The sequence below is a fragment of the Bactrocera tryoni genome, unplaced genomic scaffold (genome assembly GCF_016617805.1).
Source record: "Bactrocera tryoni isolate S06 unplaced genomic scaffold, CSIRO_BtryS06_freeze2 scaffold_25, whole genome shotgun sequence".
Classification (NCBI taxonomy): domain Eukaryota; kingdom Metazoa; phylum Arthropoda; class Insecta; order Diptera; family Tephritidae; genus Bactrocera; species Bactrocera tryoni.
The window spans coordinates 19398648-19418128 of NW_024395977.1; the positions used below are offsets into that span (position 1 = coordinate 19398648).

The following is a 19481-nucleotide window of genomic DNA, read 5'->3' on the forward strand; positions in this document are numbered from 1 at the left end:
TGTATATATCTCGGAAACTACTATAGCTATGTCAACCAAACTCTATAGAGTCGTTTCCTTCAGACATTTCCATATACGAGTACAGTTCAAAAATAGAAGAAATCGGATAATAACCACGCACACCTCCCATACAAAGGTTATGTGGAAAATCACTAAAAGTGCGTTAACTGACTAATAAAAAAGTCAGAAACACTAAATTTTACGGAAGAAGTGGCAGAAGGAAGCTGCACCCAGGCTTTTTTTAAAAATTGAAAATGGGCGTGGCGTCGCCCACTTATGGACCAAAAACCATATCTCAGGAACTACTGGACCGATTTCAATGAAATTCGATACATGGTATTTTCTTAACACCCTGATGACATGTACGAAATATGGGTGAAATCGGTTTACAACCACGCCTTCTTCAAATATAACGCTATTTTGAATTCCATCTGATGCCTTCTCTGTATAATATATACATTAGGAACCAATGATGATAGCGGAATAAAACTTTACACAAATACGGTATTTGAAAAATATGTAAATTACGGATAATGAAATCTCGATTATCACTTTATCATGCGAGAGTATAAAATGTTCGGTGACACCCGAACTTAGCCCTTCCTTACTTGTTTATAATAAATTTTATTAAAAATATTTGTTGAAGTATTTTTCTGAATATTAAAAAACAGTGAGGATCGGTTTGCCGCCCCCAAGACGTTGCGCCCGGGGCGACGGCCCCCTTCTCCCTACGAGTGTAGAGAGGGACTCAACTGTTTCAGTTCACCAGTTTCTTATTTGTTCAATTCAATTGGAATCCCTGGGTCCATTAAGTCGTTTTTACGGAGTAATAAAAAACTCATAAAGGGCACATTTCCCTTAGTGGTTCGACCATACGCGACGCAAAACCGTGAATCGAATCAGCTGATACGACCTATTTTATGAGAGTGCGTTGTAAGTGAACACGTGATCACACAAGCAATGGCAACATTGCTCAAATGTGATCAAAAGAGAACAACAACTACGTTACCACTACGGAAGGGCGGCATGCTGGCGCCTAATCTAAGAATAAATCTAAAACAATGGTCGGCATTTCATAGCAAAATTCCGCAAGCTTACGCATATCGTCGATGCCGAGATAACTGCGACCTTTGATGCTCAGCAAGGGTTCTAAAAGACGATAAACGCGTCATCGCCGGAAGAATTTTGAAGAAAGCAGGATATCAACGATGTATTTCTAGTAAGAAGGGTTATCGGTTTTTACCAGTATTTGAATAATTGCTAGAACTATCGTGTTATTTTAGATATTTATTTAATAATATTTTTCCATTCACCTTTCTTAATTTTTTTCGCTTTACCGACATTACTAACAAAAACGCAAAATTTTGAAAAATCTTTAATCTCTAAATTATGGCTACATTAATAATACATTAATAAGGCACGATTCCGATTACTTTGGCAGAGGGGTAAAAAAACCGAATTTCCGTATAAATGGGGTATGTGCGGATAGAGGAGCTTCTCCAGAGAAGATATATCCAAAAATAATACAAAAATAACTTTTATTTTTTAAAATATTCACGATTAAAAGTTCAAAAATTTGCACTAATAACACATGGTATTTCTCTATGTTTCACTAAATTTTTTCACGTTTTTCACTCTGTATATTTAAATATATACTCTAAACATTGAAATAAGTACACATTTCACTTTTATTTATTAATTTAAAAATCACTTACCACACTCATCGTTGAAAAGGTTAGATTGTTTACAATTATGAGGAAAACAAGCCTTGCCACATCTTAAACAGCAAATATGTAGGATTTTTAACAATTATTCTTTGTTTGCTTTTTCGCTTGATTCTTTTTTCTATATTAACTATAAAAAAATTCTTTCTACATGTGTATATGTGATTTATGTGACTGAAGTACTTTCGCGTAGTACTCCTTTCTGCGTTGGCGGCCTTCGGCCGCGCTTTAAAAAAATAACCCTGGTCGAGCGAATACCCGGGGTAACCTTAGTACTTTCGCATAGTACTCCTTTCTGCGTTAAAATAAAAAAATATATTGAGTTTCGTTATAAAGTGATTATATTTTTTGGTTATCTTGCACTGATATTGAAACAAAATTTGAGTTTTCGTTATAAAATGGTTAAATTTTGATTATATCTGTCAGCGCTTTCCATTTATTTTTGATAATACGTTGCTTTGTATATTAGGTGACAAAATATATAATATTATTATATAATATTACTATATAATATTACTTATTTGTTTATTAAATTAAATAAAGAACATATCCACATGAATGGATAGAGGAATTTTTGGGAAAAAAGGCATTTCAGCGAATTTCCATATTATCACATGTCAGCGCTCCATTTCGTTGTAATTTTTGGCACACACATGATGTTCACTACGAGTGTAAAATGTAATTTTTAAAATAAAGATTTCTTCGGTAAAAAGACTTTTAAAAGTGTAATATGTGGATTTATTTAAAAGTTTATAGCTTAATTTAATTAATTTGAAATGAAAAATGTGAGTAAAGTGTGTTTAATGTGGTAAAATAGCTTGTTGAAATGTTCCAATTTTGGGAATTTTTGAACTTGAAGGTCGAATATCTCGTAAACTAAGCGTTTGCGGTACCTATAACCCTGAATATTTTTTAATCAGGAGGACTTCCTCTTTCCAACGGTACCTTCAAATCGCGGCGCGAAAGAAATCGGAATTGTGCCATTAATAATACACGATCATATACCTTCCAGCTTATAGCCACGAGTTATCATTTATACCAAACTTTGTCCAAGATTATGCAATGACTGCAACGTTGTCAGAGCAACTAGATATTTCTGCTACCCGATCTCCATCTAATGTTATCTTTTTGTCTACTGCAATCATTTTAGTAAATAATTTTGCCGGAACGTTCGTGCCTAGTCGCTCACTTTTGGGCTTTGGCTCAAAGATTAATATCGTCACAAGTCAATTCGCAAACCAACTTCTATTTTATAAATCTATATCATTCGCTTCAGTTCTATGAATTGGAGATGCGAGTTTTTCATCTAATGGATACTCAGTCGATCTTGTAGTGAAATCGCTAATTTCAGATAACTCAACAAACATTACTCCTCTAGTAAAACAAATACTGACAGTCAACTTGAACTTTAATTACAACCATCAGCAGATCCTGCTTTCTATATTCCACATTGCATCAATTTGCTCATGTGAAGAGCAGATTAAGTTGGCACCTGGTTTTGCCCAATCTTTAAAATACCATTATGGACGGATGTTATCTGGTCATTGGCAACAAAGCCCTCAACTAACAACCCTAACAATGATTTCTAAGTGCAGGTACTTTCTACCTCAGGATGATAGCACATCAAAGAAACTGCGACTTGTTTTTAACTGTTCTGCGATTACAACTTCAGGGTTATCACTAAATCACTTCCTCATGACAGGTTCAACCATTCAACCTACATATATTAAATCATAAATATCAAGACTTTTGTTCGTGTTCGTAGCCTTCCAATTGCACTCACTAAGGATATTTGTAAAATGTAAACCACAAAGATGTTCTTAGCGGAATTCCTGCTGTTTATTGAGAAAGTCTTCGAAGATTCAATGACTCCAGCCTCCATTGTCAAAACTCTGGGACAAATTTGAAAGCCATCGAAGGATGTGTATTTGTTTAACTTCAAATTTCCGCAAACATCGGAATAATGTTCCAAGCCTTCCCTATTATCCACCATTGCACGTTTCAACGACCCCCTGGAGTCCTCAGCGAACATCGGAGAAATGTTCCAAGCCTTCCGTATTAATGGGCATAGCATGTTTCGACGACCCACTAGGTCGGATTTGTCTAGGGGCGGATTGGGGGGAAATATATAATTTTTTACTTGCAGCTCCAAGTCTTTTTCTTCGCGGAGTATCACTTACGATGTAAATAACGTATAACTTTTAACTTTTTGGGGGGAACTCTCCGCAGGCCACCAGCCATGGATCCGCCCTTGGACTGGTCCAACACTTAGTAGAGCTAAAATTCTATCATAAAGGATGTGAAAGGACATGCTCGATTGGGATGCAAGTTTACCACATTTGATTTGCACGGCATGGTTAATAGTTTGAAATGATTTTGTTGATCTACAACACACATCATTTCTGCGCCTGGCGCTACTGCTCCAATACACGCATTTTGCGATGCCAGCCTGAAAAAATACGGAGCTTGTTTTTACGTTCGCTTAATAAGGATGACGTCTTCACTTGTGCTACAAGACTCGGGTCGCCATAGCCTTACTTGCGCACTTATTATCAGTAACAAAAATGTTTTAGACCAATCTTATTAGTGCTCGTCAGATTCTTCAGAGATTATCTCATGGCTGCGAGAACAACCCTCAAAGCTCAACGTAGAAGACAGTTACTTGCTAAATTGATTGTTTGAGGTCTGTACCCAGCTCTTAAGTAATTGCTCAAGAAAAAAAGTCCTTATTTCTTGAGCTGTAGTCAAGTAATTTTGACAGCTGGTTACGCTTGGTGAATGTTACTTATTAGAAGAGCAAGAGAAAATAAACAAAGCAAATAAACTTACGTGTGTAAGTATATAAATATTTTCATTGCAATTCAAGGAATATGAATGAAGATTGGGAAGTTCTATACAAAATTTCAAAATGAACTTTATTTCATAATAATAATTTTAACTAATTATAGGATGAATTTAATGATTACTTTGATTTTCCTTCATGAAACAATTGTTGATTTCTTCGCAAAACCAGGATTGCCATATACACATTTTATTGAAAAAATATATTAAAAATTAGTACTAGATTTCTTTAGACTTGAATACTAGCACAAGAAAATTTACCATATTAAACTTCATTGTCCATTTCTTAAGCGTTTTTTTATATGAAGTTTTTACATTTATTGAGAGCTGGATACTAAGCTTTATGTCTTAAGGCAAATTTTGATCTAAAAGGAAATGTAAGTATCGCTTAAAAAGATATAAATGCGTTCGAAGCGAATTTTTGTATGCATATTAAAACTTGTAAAATCAATAAAGTCACAGCTCACAACTGCAGATATCCATCGAAGGACTCAGTTGCTCATACCCCTGGTTCAAAAAGCGAAGCGCTGGCCAGAAATCGTGGCTTTGAAGAAGAATAACTAATACTAAGAAACAATTAAAGAAATACATTTGCTGCTACTTTTCTCTTGCTAGGGGTCGGAAGGCTTTAACTTGGCACAGGGGATCGCAGTAGCGATCTTGAAAACTTGAAAAAGTGGGCGTGGGCCCGCCCTCTAAAAAGTATAACGTTCATATTTCCTAAAGCAATAAAGCTACAATAAATATTCGCCCAGCACAAATACCATACGAATTCCTACAGCCAATACGAAAATGGTTAAAATCGGAAGATAAGCTCGCTCACTCTCCATATAACGGTACTGTTAAGAAAAATGGAATAAATCGATAACTAAATAAGCTAGGTAAAAGTTATTACCTTCAAGATGGTATGAGAGGGTTTAATGGGAGCCGGTGTGAAAATTAAACGACGGGTGTGGCAACGCCTCCTGTTTGGTTGCCCCATCGCTTGACCCGAACGGCCGATTTCGACAAAATTTAGTACGTGGCATTCTTCTCATATTCCTATGACACAGTATGAAAAAGGACGAAATTGTACAACAACTACGCCTACTTCTCATATAGCACAATTTTAAATTCCTCTTGATTCTTTCACTTTCCAGTACACAAATCAAGAAGGAATTAATTTAACCGGATAAGACTTGGCACGAATAATGCAATTTGTGTATGCTAACTTACGACAAACAAGCAAGGAAGATTTAAGTTCAGGTGCAACCGAACATTCTATACTCTTACAACTTGCAAGAATCAAACACAGGGAATCCTTAGAACAGAACAACTAATTTAATATACGTGGAAAACAAAATATAGTTTTTCAATTACAGTAGCAACATATACTGATTTTTACTTCAGTTTAATTTACTTTTTGTTCGGTTATATTACATAGAGTATAAAACAAAACAAGTAAGGAAGGGCTAAGTTCGGGTGTCACCGAACATTTTATACTCTCGCGTGATAAAGTGATAATCGAGATTTCATTATCCGTCATTTACATATTTTTTCAAATACCGTATTTGCGTAAAGTTTTATTCCGTTATCATCATTGGTTCCTAATGTATATATTATACAGAGAAGGCATCAGATGGAATTCAAAATTGCGTTATATTGGAAGAAGGCGTGGTTGTAAACCGATTTCACCCATATTTTGTACATGTCATCAGGGTGTTAAGAAAATATTATATACCGAATTTCATTGAAATCGGTATAGTAGTTCCTGAGATATGGTTCTTGGTCTATAAGTGGGCGACGCCACGCCCATTTTCAATTTTTAAAAAAAGCCTGGGCAGCTTCCTTCTGCCACTTCATCCGTAAAATTTAGTGTTTCTGACGTTTTTTGTTAGTCGGTTAACGCACTTTTAGTGATTTTCAACATAACCTTTGTATGGGAGGTGGGCGTGGTTATTATCCGATTTCTTCCATTTTTGAACTGTATATGGAAATGTCTGAAGGAAACGACTCTATAGAGTCTTTTTGACATAGCTATAATAGTTTCCCAGATATGTACAAAAAACTTAGTAGGGGGCGGGGCCAAGCCCACTTTTCCAAAAAATTACGTCCAAATATGCTCCTCTCTAATGCGATCCTTTGTGCCAAATTTCACTTTAATATCTTTATTTATGGCTTAGTTATGACACTTTAAAGGTTTTCGGTTTTCACCATTTTGTGGGCGTGGCAGTGGGCAGATTTTTCCCATCTCCGAACTTAACCTTCTTATAGAGCCACAAAATACGTGCACCAAGTTTCATCATGATATCTCAATTTTTTCTCAAGTTACAGCTTGCACGGACGGACGGACGGACCGACAGACGGACGGACGGACAGACAGACATCCGGATTTCAACTTTACTCGTCACCCTGATCACTTTGGTATACACAACCCTATATCTGACTCTTTTAGTTTTAGGACTTGCAAACAACCGTTATGTGAACAAAACTATAATACTCTCCTTAGGAACTTTGCTGCGAGAGTATAACAAATTCAATGCATTCATTTTTGTTAGTGTCAAGAAACTCTTTTCACAAAAGATGAAACGGGCTTTTATATTAAACTAGCTGACCCCGCAGCCGTTGCCCTGCGTGAAATTATGTGTTTTGAAATGAAAAAAAAGTTGAAATTATATTCTGTCGAAAATGATTTATTTACGATTTTTCTACATTTTTTTTATGTAGCGCAACTTAATAAACATAATTTTTTGATTTCTGTTCTGGTGCGTAAATATATAGAGAAGGTGGGTTTCCAACTCGTCAACACACCACATATATCTGGCCGTGTGAAAAACATAGCAATTCCCGATTTCCTTGTGTCCTGTTGATTGTCAACGCAAGGGCAATTTTCCCTGGAAATTGAATACGTTTGAACTGAAATGGCTGTCCCTTGTATTCGATAACTACGTCATAATCATTTGGGTTCCATTACACAGTTTCGGCGCATGAAGATTGTGAAACATAATAATGACAGATCCAACTTTAAGACGCAAATGATGCTGGGGCAGGCTTGGTATGGTATTTGGAAATTCCACTGCATAATTTACGGGTTCGTCTTCCTTGTCAAGACGATCGATCGATTTATATGAGCGCAAACCTCCCGGAACTTGACTTTGAATCTTCCAGTTTAAATCACTAACATCGGTAATTTTGGCAGCTAAAATTGCTCGTGCACTCAAGCTATCGCAGTTACGATAATTTGGCCGATGTTCGGATAAACATTCGTGATGAGTTCATCTTCCGTTGAAGTGAATTGACAAAAGCGAGGTGAAGTTGATATCAAACCACTGGAAATATCAACCGAAATTTGCCCATTTCCAATTCTTAGCGAATACAATGTAAAATGTCATCGGCAATGTCATTTTTTCGTATCCCATAATCAACGCGAATTTAAAGGCTGATATGTCGAAATGATCTTCGCGAAAAGTATGCGAACTTTAGTGGCATGCGAAGTACTATCGCATTGTCCTTCGTCTGTTTCCAGTGATTATCACGTTCCAGCAAATGCTACTGCTGGCATGCTTCTCGAAATGTTGCACACACTGTACCATTCACAATACGCGATGACTTAAATGAAGTTGAACCGCGAGACGCAAAACAGTCGGAAAACTTTCATGAATTGCAAAAGTAAATATCCTACAAAGCGCTTTATTGCAGTTCACATATCGACCCATTTGATACTGTTGATCTCATATCGTTCAAGGCCAATAACCGCTATGTTGCTTTCTTTGGTGACGTACTTGCAAACGTATTTGATCGATTACACCAATCTGCAATATTCAACATTGACATGAGTTTTGAATGTGAATTAAACAAAAGGGGCGAATATGGTACGACCCATGTGTTGTCAACTTCGATGTGTTGTTAACGTCGATATTCACGCCTCTAAATGCTAAATGTTCTGCCATTGTCGTCTGGTGAGTGACGCCGATACAGTTAATATCCATCATTTCCCATTCCCGTTTCCGAAAGAAAAGCACATTAGTAGTGTTTCGTGCATTTATTGTCAAACATACAAACCAAAGTGGGATTGTAAGGTTCGCAAGGTCCATGAATCATATTGGTTTTCACCACTTCGTATAATTCTGGATCTATCTCTGAATCAGGAATTTCCGCAGAAATGATTTCATCAATTTGATCTGGTGTAATCACCATCCGCATCCTAAGAAGAATGTGTGCGTGCGGCAAACCTCTTTTTTGCTACTCAACAGAACACATTCAGCATCTAACAGCATCATATATACCATAGGTTGCTTCAAGATAAAGACCCTCAAACATCGCAGCTATTGTTTAAAAAGTCGTGCTGTGATATCGTTACGATCGCTAGCTGATTAACCGCGATCCATAATTCCGCACGTATGTCATCGCATTTTGGGAGTACTTCTTGCCTTTCTTTGGGCTTCCATACGTTGATGGCAAAAAGAACGCCGACCAATATTAGCACCACCTCTTCGTGGCTTCGTAACAAATTTCAATCTGTAATTGATCACATCGTCTCAAACATACATAAAGTTTTAACTGAATAATTTTCAATAATTTTTCCTTTGGATAGCCGGAATAAAAAAGTAAGCGACCGCAATTGAACGATTCAAATAATTTACAAATCAAAATATTGAAAAACAAAACAAACAAAAATTGAAAAAAATGTGTATGGAAAATGTTACTTTTTGGAATTGTCCAATTTTCCGACTTCTCCTCATGAAAAGTATAAGGTATTTTGTTTCTAAACCTTTCCCGATCCACAACAAACAACCTTTAAAAATTTCATTAAGATTGGTTCAACCGTTCTCTTAGTGTTACTAACAAACAAACATTGATATTTATTGTAACGTTTGTATGGGGAAAAGAAAAGGGCTGTTTTTAGGGGTTTTCCGGAAACTATTCGAATTTTTCTCGCCGTAAAAACCATCCTTGAACTTCAACAAACATTTAAGAAAAAGAATTGGCCAAATTGGTCCAGGCGTTATTGAGTTATGCGCGTACATACATTTTTGGTATTCATTTTTATTTATATAGATATCGCCACCTAAAATGCAACATAACCATCAAAAAATTCAAAATTGAGTTTTTTTTATTGATTACGAATCATCACGTCAGATTACATAAGTATGTGTCACAAATTTTAAGCTTCTGTGCTCAGAAATACCCAAGTTATTTTGAAAATTCAAAAAAACGTATCATTAAGTACTTGATTTCGTTAAACAAAATAACGTATCATCACTCATGTAAAAATAACAGAGTTTTTTTTTTTTAATCACGAAGTTATTCTTGATTTATTGTTTATACGAGGGTTGCTATATATATTTTGGCCTAGGGCAACACTAAGTGTTGCCAGGTGCAATCTGACATTTCCATTGGAAAGTTTGACATTTTTATACTCTCGCAACAATGTTGCTAACGAGAGTATTATAGTTTTGTTCACATAACGGTTGTTTGTAAGTCCTAAAACTAAAAGAGTCAGATATAGGGTTATATATACCAAAGTGATCAGGGCGACGAGTAGAGTCGAAATCCGGATGTCTGTCTGTCCGTCCGTCTGTCCGTCTGTCCGTCCGTCCGTGCAAGCTATAACTTGAGTAAAAATTGAGATATCATGATGAAACTTGGTACACGTATTCCATAAGAAGGTTAAGTTCGAAGATGGGCCAAATCGACCCACTGCCACGCCCACAAAATGGCTGAAACCGAAAACCTATAAAGTGTCAAAACTAATCCATAAATAAAGATATTAAAGTGAAATTTGGCACAAAGGATCGCATTAGGGAGGGGCATATTTGGACCCAATTGTTTTGGAAAAGTGGGCGTGGCCCCGCCCCCTACTAAGTTTTTTGTACATATCTCGGAAACAGCTATAGCTATGTCAACCAAACTCTACAGAGCCGTTTTTTTAAGGCATTTCCACATACAGTTCAAAAATGGAAGAAATCGGATAATAACCACGCCCACCTCCCATACAAAGGTTATGTTGAAAATCACTAAAAGTGCGTTAACCGACTCATAAAAAACGTCAGAAACACTAAATTTTACGGAAGAAGTGGCAGAAGGAAGCTGCATCCAGGCTTTTTTTAAAAATTGAAAATGCGCGTGGCGCCGCCCACTTATGGACCAAGAACCATATCTCAGGAACTACTAGACCGATTTCAATGAAATTCGGTATACAATGTTTTCTTAACACCCTGATGACATGTACGAAATATGGGTGAAATCGGTTCACAACCACGCCTTCTTCTAATGTAAAGCTATTTTGAATTCCATCTGATGCCTTCTCTGTATAATACGAGTATAAACATTAGGAACCAATGATGATAGCGGAATAAAACTTTACAAAAATACGGTATTTGAAAAATATTTAAATGACGAATAATGAAATCTCGATTATCACTTTACCATGCGAGAGTATAAAATGTTCGGTGACACCCGAACTTAGCCCTTCCTTACTTGTTTAGCATAACATCACTCAGAACGTTTTGTCATTTAATCGTGAATTGTTTTATTTACAGGGAATTAAAAAAATCATCTCGGCCAAAAAATGGAATTAACTCGTGAACATTTTCGCGATAACTGGTACAACGAAGTCAATCGTGGCCGACGTTTGCTCAAAGACGAATTCCGTGAACGTCGTCCAAAAACAGCCGTTGTGCCAGAAAACATCGATGCCGTACGTGAACTGATAATGCAAGACCGTCATGTAACATACCTTCAGATAGAGGCATGCCTATGCATTTCTCCCATCAGCATACATTCGATATTGCATGAACACCTGGCCGTAAAAAAGGTTTGTTCTCGTTGGATCCCGCACAATTTGACAATCGCTCAAAAAAAGGCTCGTGTGGATTGGTGTAAATAAATGCTGAAAAAATACGATCGCGGTGCTTCAAAAGACGTTTATAAGATCGTCACAGGTGATGAATCATGGATCTATGCGTATGAGCCCGAAACAAAACAGCAATCGACAAAAAAAAAAAAAAAATTAAAAAAAAACATTTTCGTTGATAAATATGCCTATTTACAATAGTAGGCCAGAAATATATATAGCAACCTACGTATTGCAGCGGGAGGGGATTACTTTGAAGGAGATGAAATGGACAAAATTTACTTTCAATTTGATGACTACTGCATTAATTTTTTACTTTTCATTTAATTTCTTTGTTTAATTTTAGTGTTTTTTTGTTTGTTTGTTTTTCAGTTTATAGTGTGATGATGCGATAAATTTATTTACTGACATACAGATGACGCTAAATCATAGGCGCACAGGTAGATTTCCAGCATATTAGCTTCGAATTTCTTCGGCGACGAGACCAACAAGTAAATTTTTTGTATAGCGAAAATTTTCTAAGCCTATTCGTAATAGATAAGTGAGATAATTTACTCAGCAGCCTAAATATCCTGATTAATTTTCGGGACATGGTTTAAGCTTCTATACCTTAACTTTTTGAAGCTACTATCACAAATCAAATAACTTTTTCGTTTTGGCTAATTTCTTGTTTTCAGTGTGGATTTCGCGAGGTGAAATTTACTTTAACAAACATGCTTGAATTTATGAATCAAGTATCAGTTTTATAGAAAATAAGCACAGCGGCGTTTTATACATTGGTTTTAGCAAAGCTTTCGATTAAAGGTGTCTGTTGCATACATATTAAAAAAAATTCATTAGTCGTGTGATAAAAATAATATGGCACTGAAACTAGTTCTAGTATATGTAGATATATGTGCACTAACATACATATGTAATAAAAAGCTTTTGTCTAAAAATAAGTATTTAATTTTGTTTATTTTGGATTTACTGTGAGCCCTAATTTTAGTTTTATCATTCCTGTAAGCCCCATAGGTTTAGAACCTAAATGTGTCTTAGTTTTGTTAAACGTTAGCCTAAAGAGTTTAGATATCACTAATTAAGGGATCGTCTCTGTGTGAAATTAAAAAAAATAATCGATTTTTTTGTTATATTATCGGATAGTATACACTATAATAAATATTCTCTCAAATTTTTAAATCGAATTTCAAATTATAACGGTCGCTACAGCATTTCTTGTAGAAAGGAACAGAGTGGAGAATGGAGTGTGACAATCTTTAAACGTGTTTTTCTCAGAATGGTGTTTCTCAAAACAGTTTCCACCCTCAAAGGAAGAATTTTGAATATATCTAGATCCAGTTTGGAGAGAACATTTTTAACGTCATTCTCTATGGCGCTATGGAAGTTTTTTTGAAATCTTTCAATTTTTTCTACGAAAACCTGTCGAAAAGGGCCAAATTCGATATTTTTTGTTCAAATCGCCATCATTTTGTCAAATTTCAAATAAAAACCTCTCCATAGCGCTATAGGGATTTTCTTACAGATTAATAATATTTTTGAAATTTTGTTTTAGATCAAAATTGCGGCCGCAATCGTGGTCATCATACATGACCTTTTATATGTATGTCATTTATAAGCAAAACCGGACCAATTACATTTGTGATGGGATTCTATGTTAACCCATTTACAACCAAGAAGTCAAAAAATAAGTTAATTTAAAATTTTCAGTTTTTTTATTGATGTATACCATCGCAGAGATGAAAAAAATTTTTTTGTTTTTTTTTTTCTTACATATACGAAAATTTTGCTGTACCCACACGAATACAATGGTCAAAAGTGTATAAAATATTTATGAGTGGGCTATTTTAAAACAGTCGCGTTCCACGCACAAGCAGTACCACATAGCTCGCAAATCCACCTGATTATTTTAGTAGCAGACTCTACATCTAAGAGGCTTGAGGATTCTCTTTGGAAAATGTGCTCCTCCAGCTGTAGAAAGCTGTCGTAGGTAGTATCGTGTAATGTCACGTTGAAACTCAAGCAAATCTTTGGTACTATTATTCACGTCTTTGTACAGCTTCCAAGCGTTTAGCGTTGTGGAGCACATCATCGAAGAAAACAGCGGCCACCACCATTTTTTGCCACGAATCCCAATTTTGTATACATTTGCGGCCTGAACATGTAGATCAACACCGCCCATACCGTGGTTGTAATTTGAAAGTAAATTTGGCTGAAGTATACTTATCTTTTTTTGTTCCAGTTTTGACCAACGCTTTACGTATTTCAACGGTTCAACCGTATCAAAATTAGTTCCCATAGTTACGACATTATTGTCATTCCACTTGACAAACAATATTTTATTATTGTGATCGTATTTGATCTCGAAGTATCCACTTGCTTGTTTTTGGAAATATTTTTTTGGATTCAAAGGACATTTTTTAGTTCTTTTTTCTCTCGTTGTTCCTACGGCTTTGACGTTTTTCTCACGCAACATACGCAGAAGTTCATGACTTGTGAAAAAATTGTCAAAATAGATAATATGATCGCAGTAAGTATCAAATTGGTACAAGTACCCACAGCTACTTGTGAGCATCCAATTTTTAAATCCGAATCTTACGGGCTTTCCTTTGATGAATTGTTTCGCTGAATGATGGCCAAAATATTTTACCATTGCCTCGTCAATTGAAAGCTTTTCGTGCATAAAACCCCACCTTTGAAACTTTTCGCATAATAGATTCGACAGTGGTCCAAAAATCTGTTTTTATACTCTCGCAGCAAAGTTCCTAAGGAGAGTATTATAGTTTTGTTCACATAGCGGTTGTTTGTAAGTCCTAAAACTAAAAGAGTCAGATAGAGGGTTATATATACCAAAGTGATCAGGGTGACGAGTAGAGTTGAAATCCGGATGTCTGTCTGTCCGTCCGTCTGTCCGTCCGTCCGTCCGTGCAAGCTGTAACTTGAGTAAAAATTGAGATATCATGATGAAACTTGGTACACGTATTTCTTGGCTCCATAAGAAGGTTAAGTTCAAAGATGGGCAAAATCGGCCAACTGCCACGCCCACAAAATGGCGAAAACCGAAAACCTTTAAAGTGTCATAACTAAGCCATAAATAAAGATATTAAAGTGAAATTTGGCACAAAGGATCGCATTGGGGAGGGGCATATTTGGACGTAATTTATTTGGAAATGTGGGAGTGGCCCCGCCCCCTACTAAGTTTTTTGTACATATCTCGGAAACTATTATAGCTATGTCAAAAAAACTCTATAGAGTCGTTTCCTTCAGACATTTCCATATACAGTTCAGAAATGGAAGAAATCGGATAATAGCAACGCCCACCTCCCATACAAAGGTTATGTTGAAAATCACTAAAAGTGCGTTAACCGACTAACAAAAAACGTCAGAAACACTAAATTTTACGGAAGAAGTAGCAGAATGAAGCTGCACCCAGGCTTTTTTTAAAAATTGAAAATGGGCGTGGCGTCGCCCACTTATGGACCAATAACCATATCTCAGGAACTGCTAATCTAATTAATTTTACAGCAAAATAAAAAATATGTAAATGACGGATAATGAAATCTCAATTATCACTTTATCATGCGAGAGTATAAAATGTTCGGTGACACTCGAAATTAGCCCTTCCTTACTTGTTTTTTATTGGTTATGTTATGTTCAATATGCCTTGGTTAGGTTAGGTTAAATGGCTGATGGCTGATGGCTGAACTCCTGTGTTCAAACCATAAATTAGCAAAACGTTTTATTTCCTTTTTCAATAGCTCGATGGGGTCTGAAGATATGCGCTCCCAATGTTTAAGTTTTGACCTCCCAAACGCGGAAAGTTAAGAAGGAAGTGTTGAGTTGTGTCGACCTCATAGTCTCCTATTCAGCTTCTGTAGATAACGTCTGGTCGGACTTCCACCTTACTGCGGGAACGCCAATAGGGCAATGGTCTGTTAAAAGCCCCAAAAATAGGGAGGGGCTAGCTTTACTGAGGCAAAGAGGTCACCTTGCGATCGATCTTGGGCCAAAAGTCTTGTGCGATAGCGCATGTAAAAATAGTGGTCCAGCGCTGACCAAGCTTGCGCGAGGCCCAGCTATTTAGTAGCAGTATGAAGGAACACCGATCCGCTCCCATTCTACCTATGGCGGTTCTAGGGTGCCTTTTCTTGTGAGCCCATTAGCTTTATGGTTTACTGCGATTACGCTGTGGCCTGGCAATCATAGTTTTATCACACTCGATGCTATTGATAGCGAAGTTATTCACTCTTTGACTAGCCCTGAACGCACTGCTAATGAGTTCAAGGCTAGTACGCGGCTCTGCTATCTGACCATCTATCACTTCTCTGAAGGAGGCCGCACTCCGAAGTAGTAATTCCACAGCTACCTTAATGGCTACAACCTTGGCCTGGAAGACACTGCCATAGTCAGGAAGTCTGAAACTGGAGTTGATAGAGAGCTCCTGACAGTAGACCTCTCCACCAACCTTCCCCCGTCTGTGAAGTAGCTCACTGGTTTCTCCTCCAACGGCTTCATACCACCCATAACTCCTTCACCGGTATATTGGTAGACAAGTAGCCACCAGAGTTCGGTTTAGCGACCCCACGATTCAAGTCATCCGATATGAGTGAGGATTTCCGAGTGTTTAGACCCGTGTTCTTTTAGGAATTCAGCAGTCTAATCTTTTTCACCCGCAAAGTTTAACGATAACCAAGAAGAAATGGCAACATCTGAATCTGCAGGACCTAAAAGCTTTTATTCCAGCAGACTTTCATTACTTTTATCATAATATATCTTTTGAATAATAATTTTTGTAATAAATAATAATTAAACATTATCTTCAATTTATGGATTGAAATAATTTAATTTTTTTTATACTTATGTACACATTAATAATAAAAATAACATCAAATATTAAAGACTTGCAACTGCTTTTATTTAAAAAAAAAATTTAGTATTAAAACTTTTAATTTTTATACAAATTTAAATTGATCATATGTTATTTTGTTTCAGAAATGAAAATTCAAAATAACGTAAGACACTTACTATAAAATTTTCTTATTTTTTATCTAAAATATACTTACTTATGTATGGTTTCATGTTGATTCAGATTTGTAAACTTTATTTTAATATCTCAAGTGGTTTTCTTTTTATACGGGTTTTTGTTTCTCCTGTAAACCTACGAAATGTGATGTTACGTTGTTTTGCATTTCAGGTGACGATATACAAGTACATACTAAATAATATTTTGGCTTTAATATACATACATACAATTAATATTACGTATGATAACCTTTAGCATTGATAACACATTGCAGTCTTTTTTTTTTAATGGAATGAATTAAATTTTCCATATCGTAGTTGCTGGGTATATTCTTGTAATATTATGCCACTCCTCCAGAAGTGCGGTGTAAGTGTTGTCATGTTCTTTGGTTGCCTTTTAACGACTTGTTTCTTCAAATACGCCCACAAGTTTTCTATGGAGTTTAAGTCCGGTCTCTGAACAGGTACTCTACCGTAGTTATATATTGTCAATATCTTCACATTATACTCCTTGTGTTTAGGATCGTTATCTTAACAAAATTGAAATTTGGCTTGTTGTCTGTTACACAACAATGAGCGAAGTGGTACAGTATACTCTCGAAAAGTAAATCGATTGGTATTTTGGGTAATTCACTTTTTCGAATAATTTACTTTTCCAAATATATACATAAATTATCTGTTTTTATAATATTAAATGCATTTTTAAACTTAAAAAATTCATTCATTTAGTTGCTTCAATAAAACATATGGATTTACATGAAAAACATATTTACATTTACATACATACATATGTATTTACTATGAAGAGAAAAAATCTTGAATATTATTTTGTTTTTTTCTTTTGCAATTAATTTTCTGACCATTATTGTACGACAATTCAAAAAGTCTGACACCTGATTTGCATCGTTTTCATTTTTAAACCAGTGGATCAAGTTGTTTACGCTTTGACTGACTTCTTCTCCATATGAAATGTCTGACAAAATTTCTATTTCATCGGCAGTTTCTTTGTCGTCATTCCAGTTTTCAATGTCCTCACTATCAATTACAGTGTTATTACCCACCCTCTCCAACAATAATAACACTTCCTGGAGTAATTGAGCGTATTCGTCATTCACACTCGTTTCAATAAGTTGAGCCAATGGAATATTATCTTCCTCATCGTACTCATTACCATCCCACTTTCTTATTTTGTTCCAAGCGCTGATCAACACGGTTTGTGGCAATTCGTCCCAAGCCGACTTTAGCAACATTATTGCATCACGAATGGAATGTTGCTTTAATGTTAATGTAATGGTCAAATGTTCCTGTGCAATAATGTTGCATAAAAGTTTTCTTCTGTAGCCCAATTTAACTAGCCTTATCGGATTTTGATCCATTGGCTGTATTACCGCTGTCACATTCGGTGGTAGAAGCATTGTTACAATGTTACCGTCATCAGACTTTAGCCGTTCAATTGGCTTATGAGCTGTACAATTGTCAACTAGCAACAATGCCTTATGTCGTAAATTATTTTCAGAGCAAAAAGTACGAACCTGCAATATTGTTAACATATAGTATTTTAGAAAATTAACAAAGCAAAGTACAATTTATAATTATTATTTACCTGTTTAGTAAACGAATTGTGAAACCATTCAGAAAACAGTTGGGAGTTCATCCACGCTTTTTTAGAATTTACGTATTCCAATGGATTGTTGAATCCGTAAAAACAACGTGGATTTGCAGATTTACCAATCACCAAGGGTTTCAATTTGTGGGTTATCCTTCCTTTTAGTATTTTTCGGCCAGGTGCAGTCTTTTCAGTTGCTGCTACGAATGTGCGATCTGGCAGCATACGGTAAAGGAGACCAGACTCATCCGCATTGTATAACTGTGCCTCGGTTATCCCCATTTCATCCATTGTGGCCCGTAACTTGTGAATAAAAGGAGTTATTTCTGTTGTGTCACTCGAAAGTATTTCACCACAAATTTTAAGATTGCGAATCCCATATCGTTTCTTAAAGTTTGTCAGCCATCCATCACTTGTAGAGATTGATTTTAACATTGCGCCATTAACATTACAATTGCGTTGCCTTTGCGTCAAAAACCAATCATAAATTTTTTGTTCCAGTTCAATAAATTCTGGTTTATGCAGTGTTTTCCTGTGTAAATCACCATATGAATTTGAAACTGCTTCTAAAATTTCAAATCTCTTCTTCTTAATTTTTGTTATTATTGCTTCACAAACACCATAATCAAATGCCAACCGTTTACCACTTACACCTTTGTCAATTTTTGCAATGATCTCTGTTTTTTAACTAAGCTCAATCTTGTTTGTTTTATATTTTGCTTTTTTGACATTTTTGAAGACTTAAAATTTGCGTAATAACTATTCTTGTCAAGTGATGCATCAATAATAACTACAGCATGTAAAACAAGCGACGCGATACTCAATAAAAAGTGCAAATACAATATTATTTACCGTTACCTACATTCTCAGTAAAAAATGCAAAGAAAAGGAATTTTAACGAAGCATCGTTACATATTGAAATATGTAGGTATGTACATATGTAAGGCAATAGCAAAACAAAAAAATTGTAGCACAAACAAATGAGGAACTAAAATGGTAAGTACATATGTACATATCTTGTGTTTTTGCAACATCGTAAAAAACGCTGCTTGCTTCGTTTCGAATTTTTTATCACACTCTCTGAAAAGTAAATTAAAAAATTTTGTAAAATTAAAAAATTTATTTTTCCTTTTACTTTTCGAGAGTATACTGTATATACACCCAACCAAACATTAAAAATTGTTATGCATCAATGATGCAAATTCCGCGCTTTTTAAAAGGCCCTTACCTCGTGTTACAGACATCGTCACTCAAACGGTGTTGCAAAAGTAGACATTCTGCGAACGTCTTTGAAGGCATCATGCGTCGAGCTGTCAACAAACTGTGCGTTCTACCTGTCAATAATTCTTTTGAAAGTCAGCGGATTCAACGGATGGAGGAGGTTCGGATCAGCTTTTCTCCACTTAAATCTTAGAATTATATGTAACATTGATCTTAAATCATAAGTTATACTTGA

The 19481-nt window shown here is 35.8% G+C and overlaps 1 protein-coding gene across 1 annotated transcript; it reads right to left on the minus strand.

The window, feature by feature from the left end:
* Positions 1 to 17240: 17240 nt before the first annotated feature.
* On the minus strand, positions 17241 to 18988 carry LOC120780544 (jerky protein homolog-like; the record flags this gene model as incomplete). The annotated part of the gene is made up of 2 exons (XM_040112805.1): positions 18023 to 18988; positions 17241 to 17951 (listed from the first exon to the last, which is right to left on the minus strand). Coding segments are annotated over exons 1-2 (1149 nt in total), but the record flags the coding sequence as incomplete, so codon positions are not given.
* Positions 18989 to 19481: the final 493 nt, after the last annotated feature.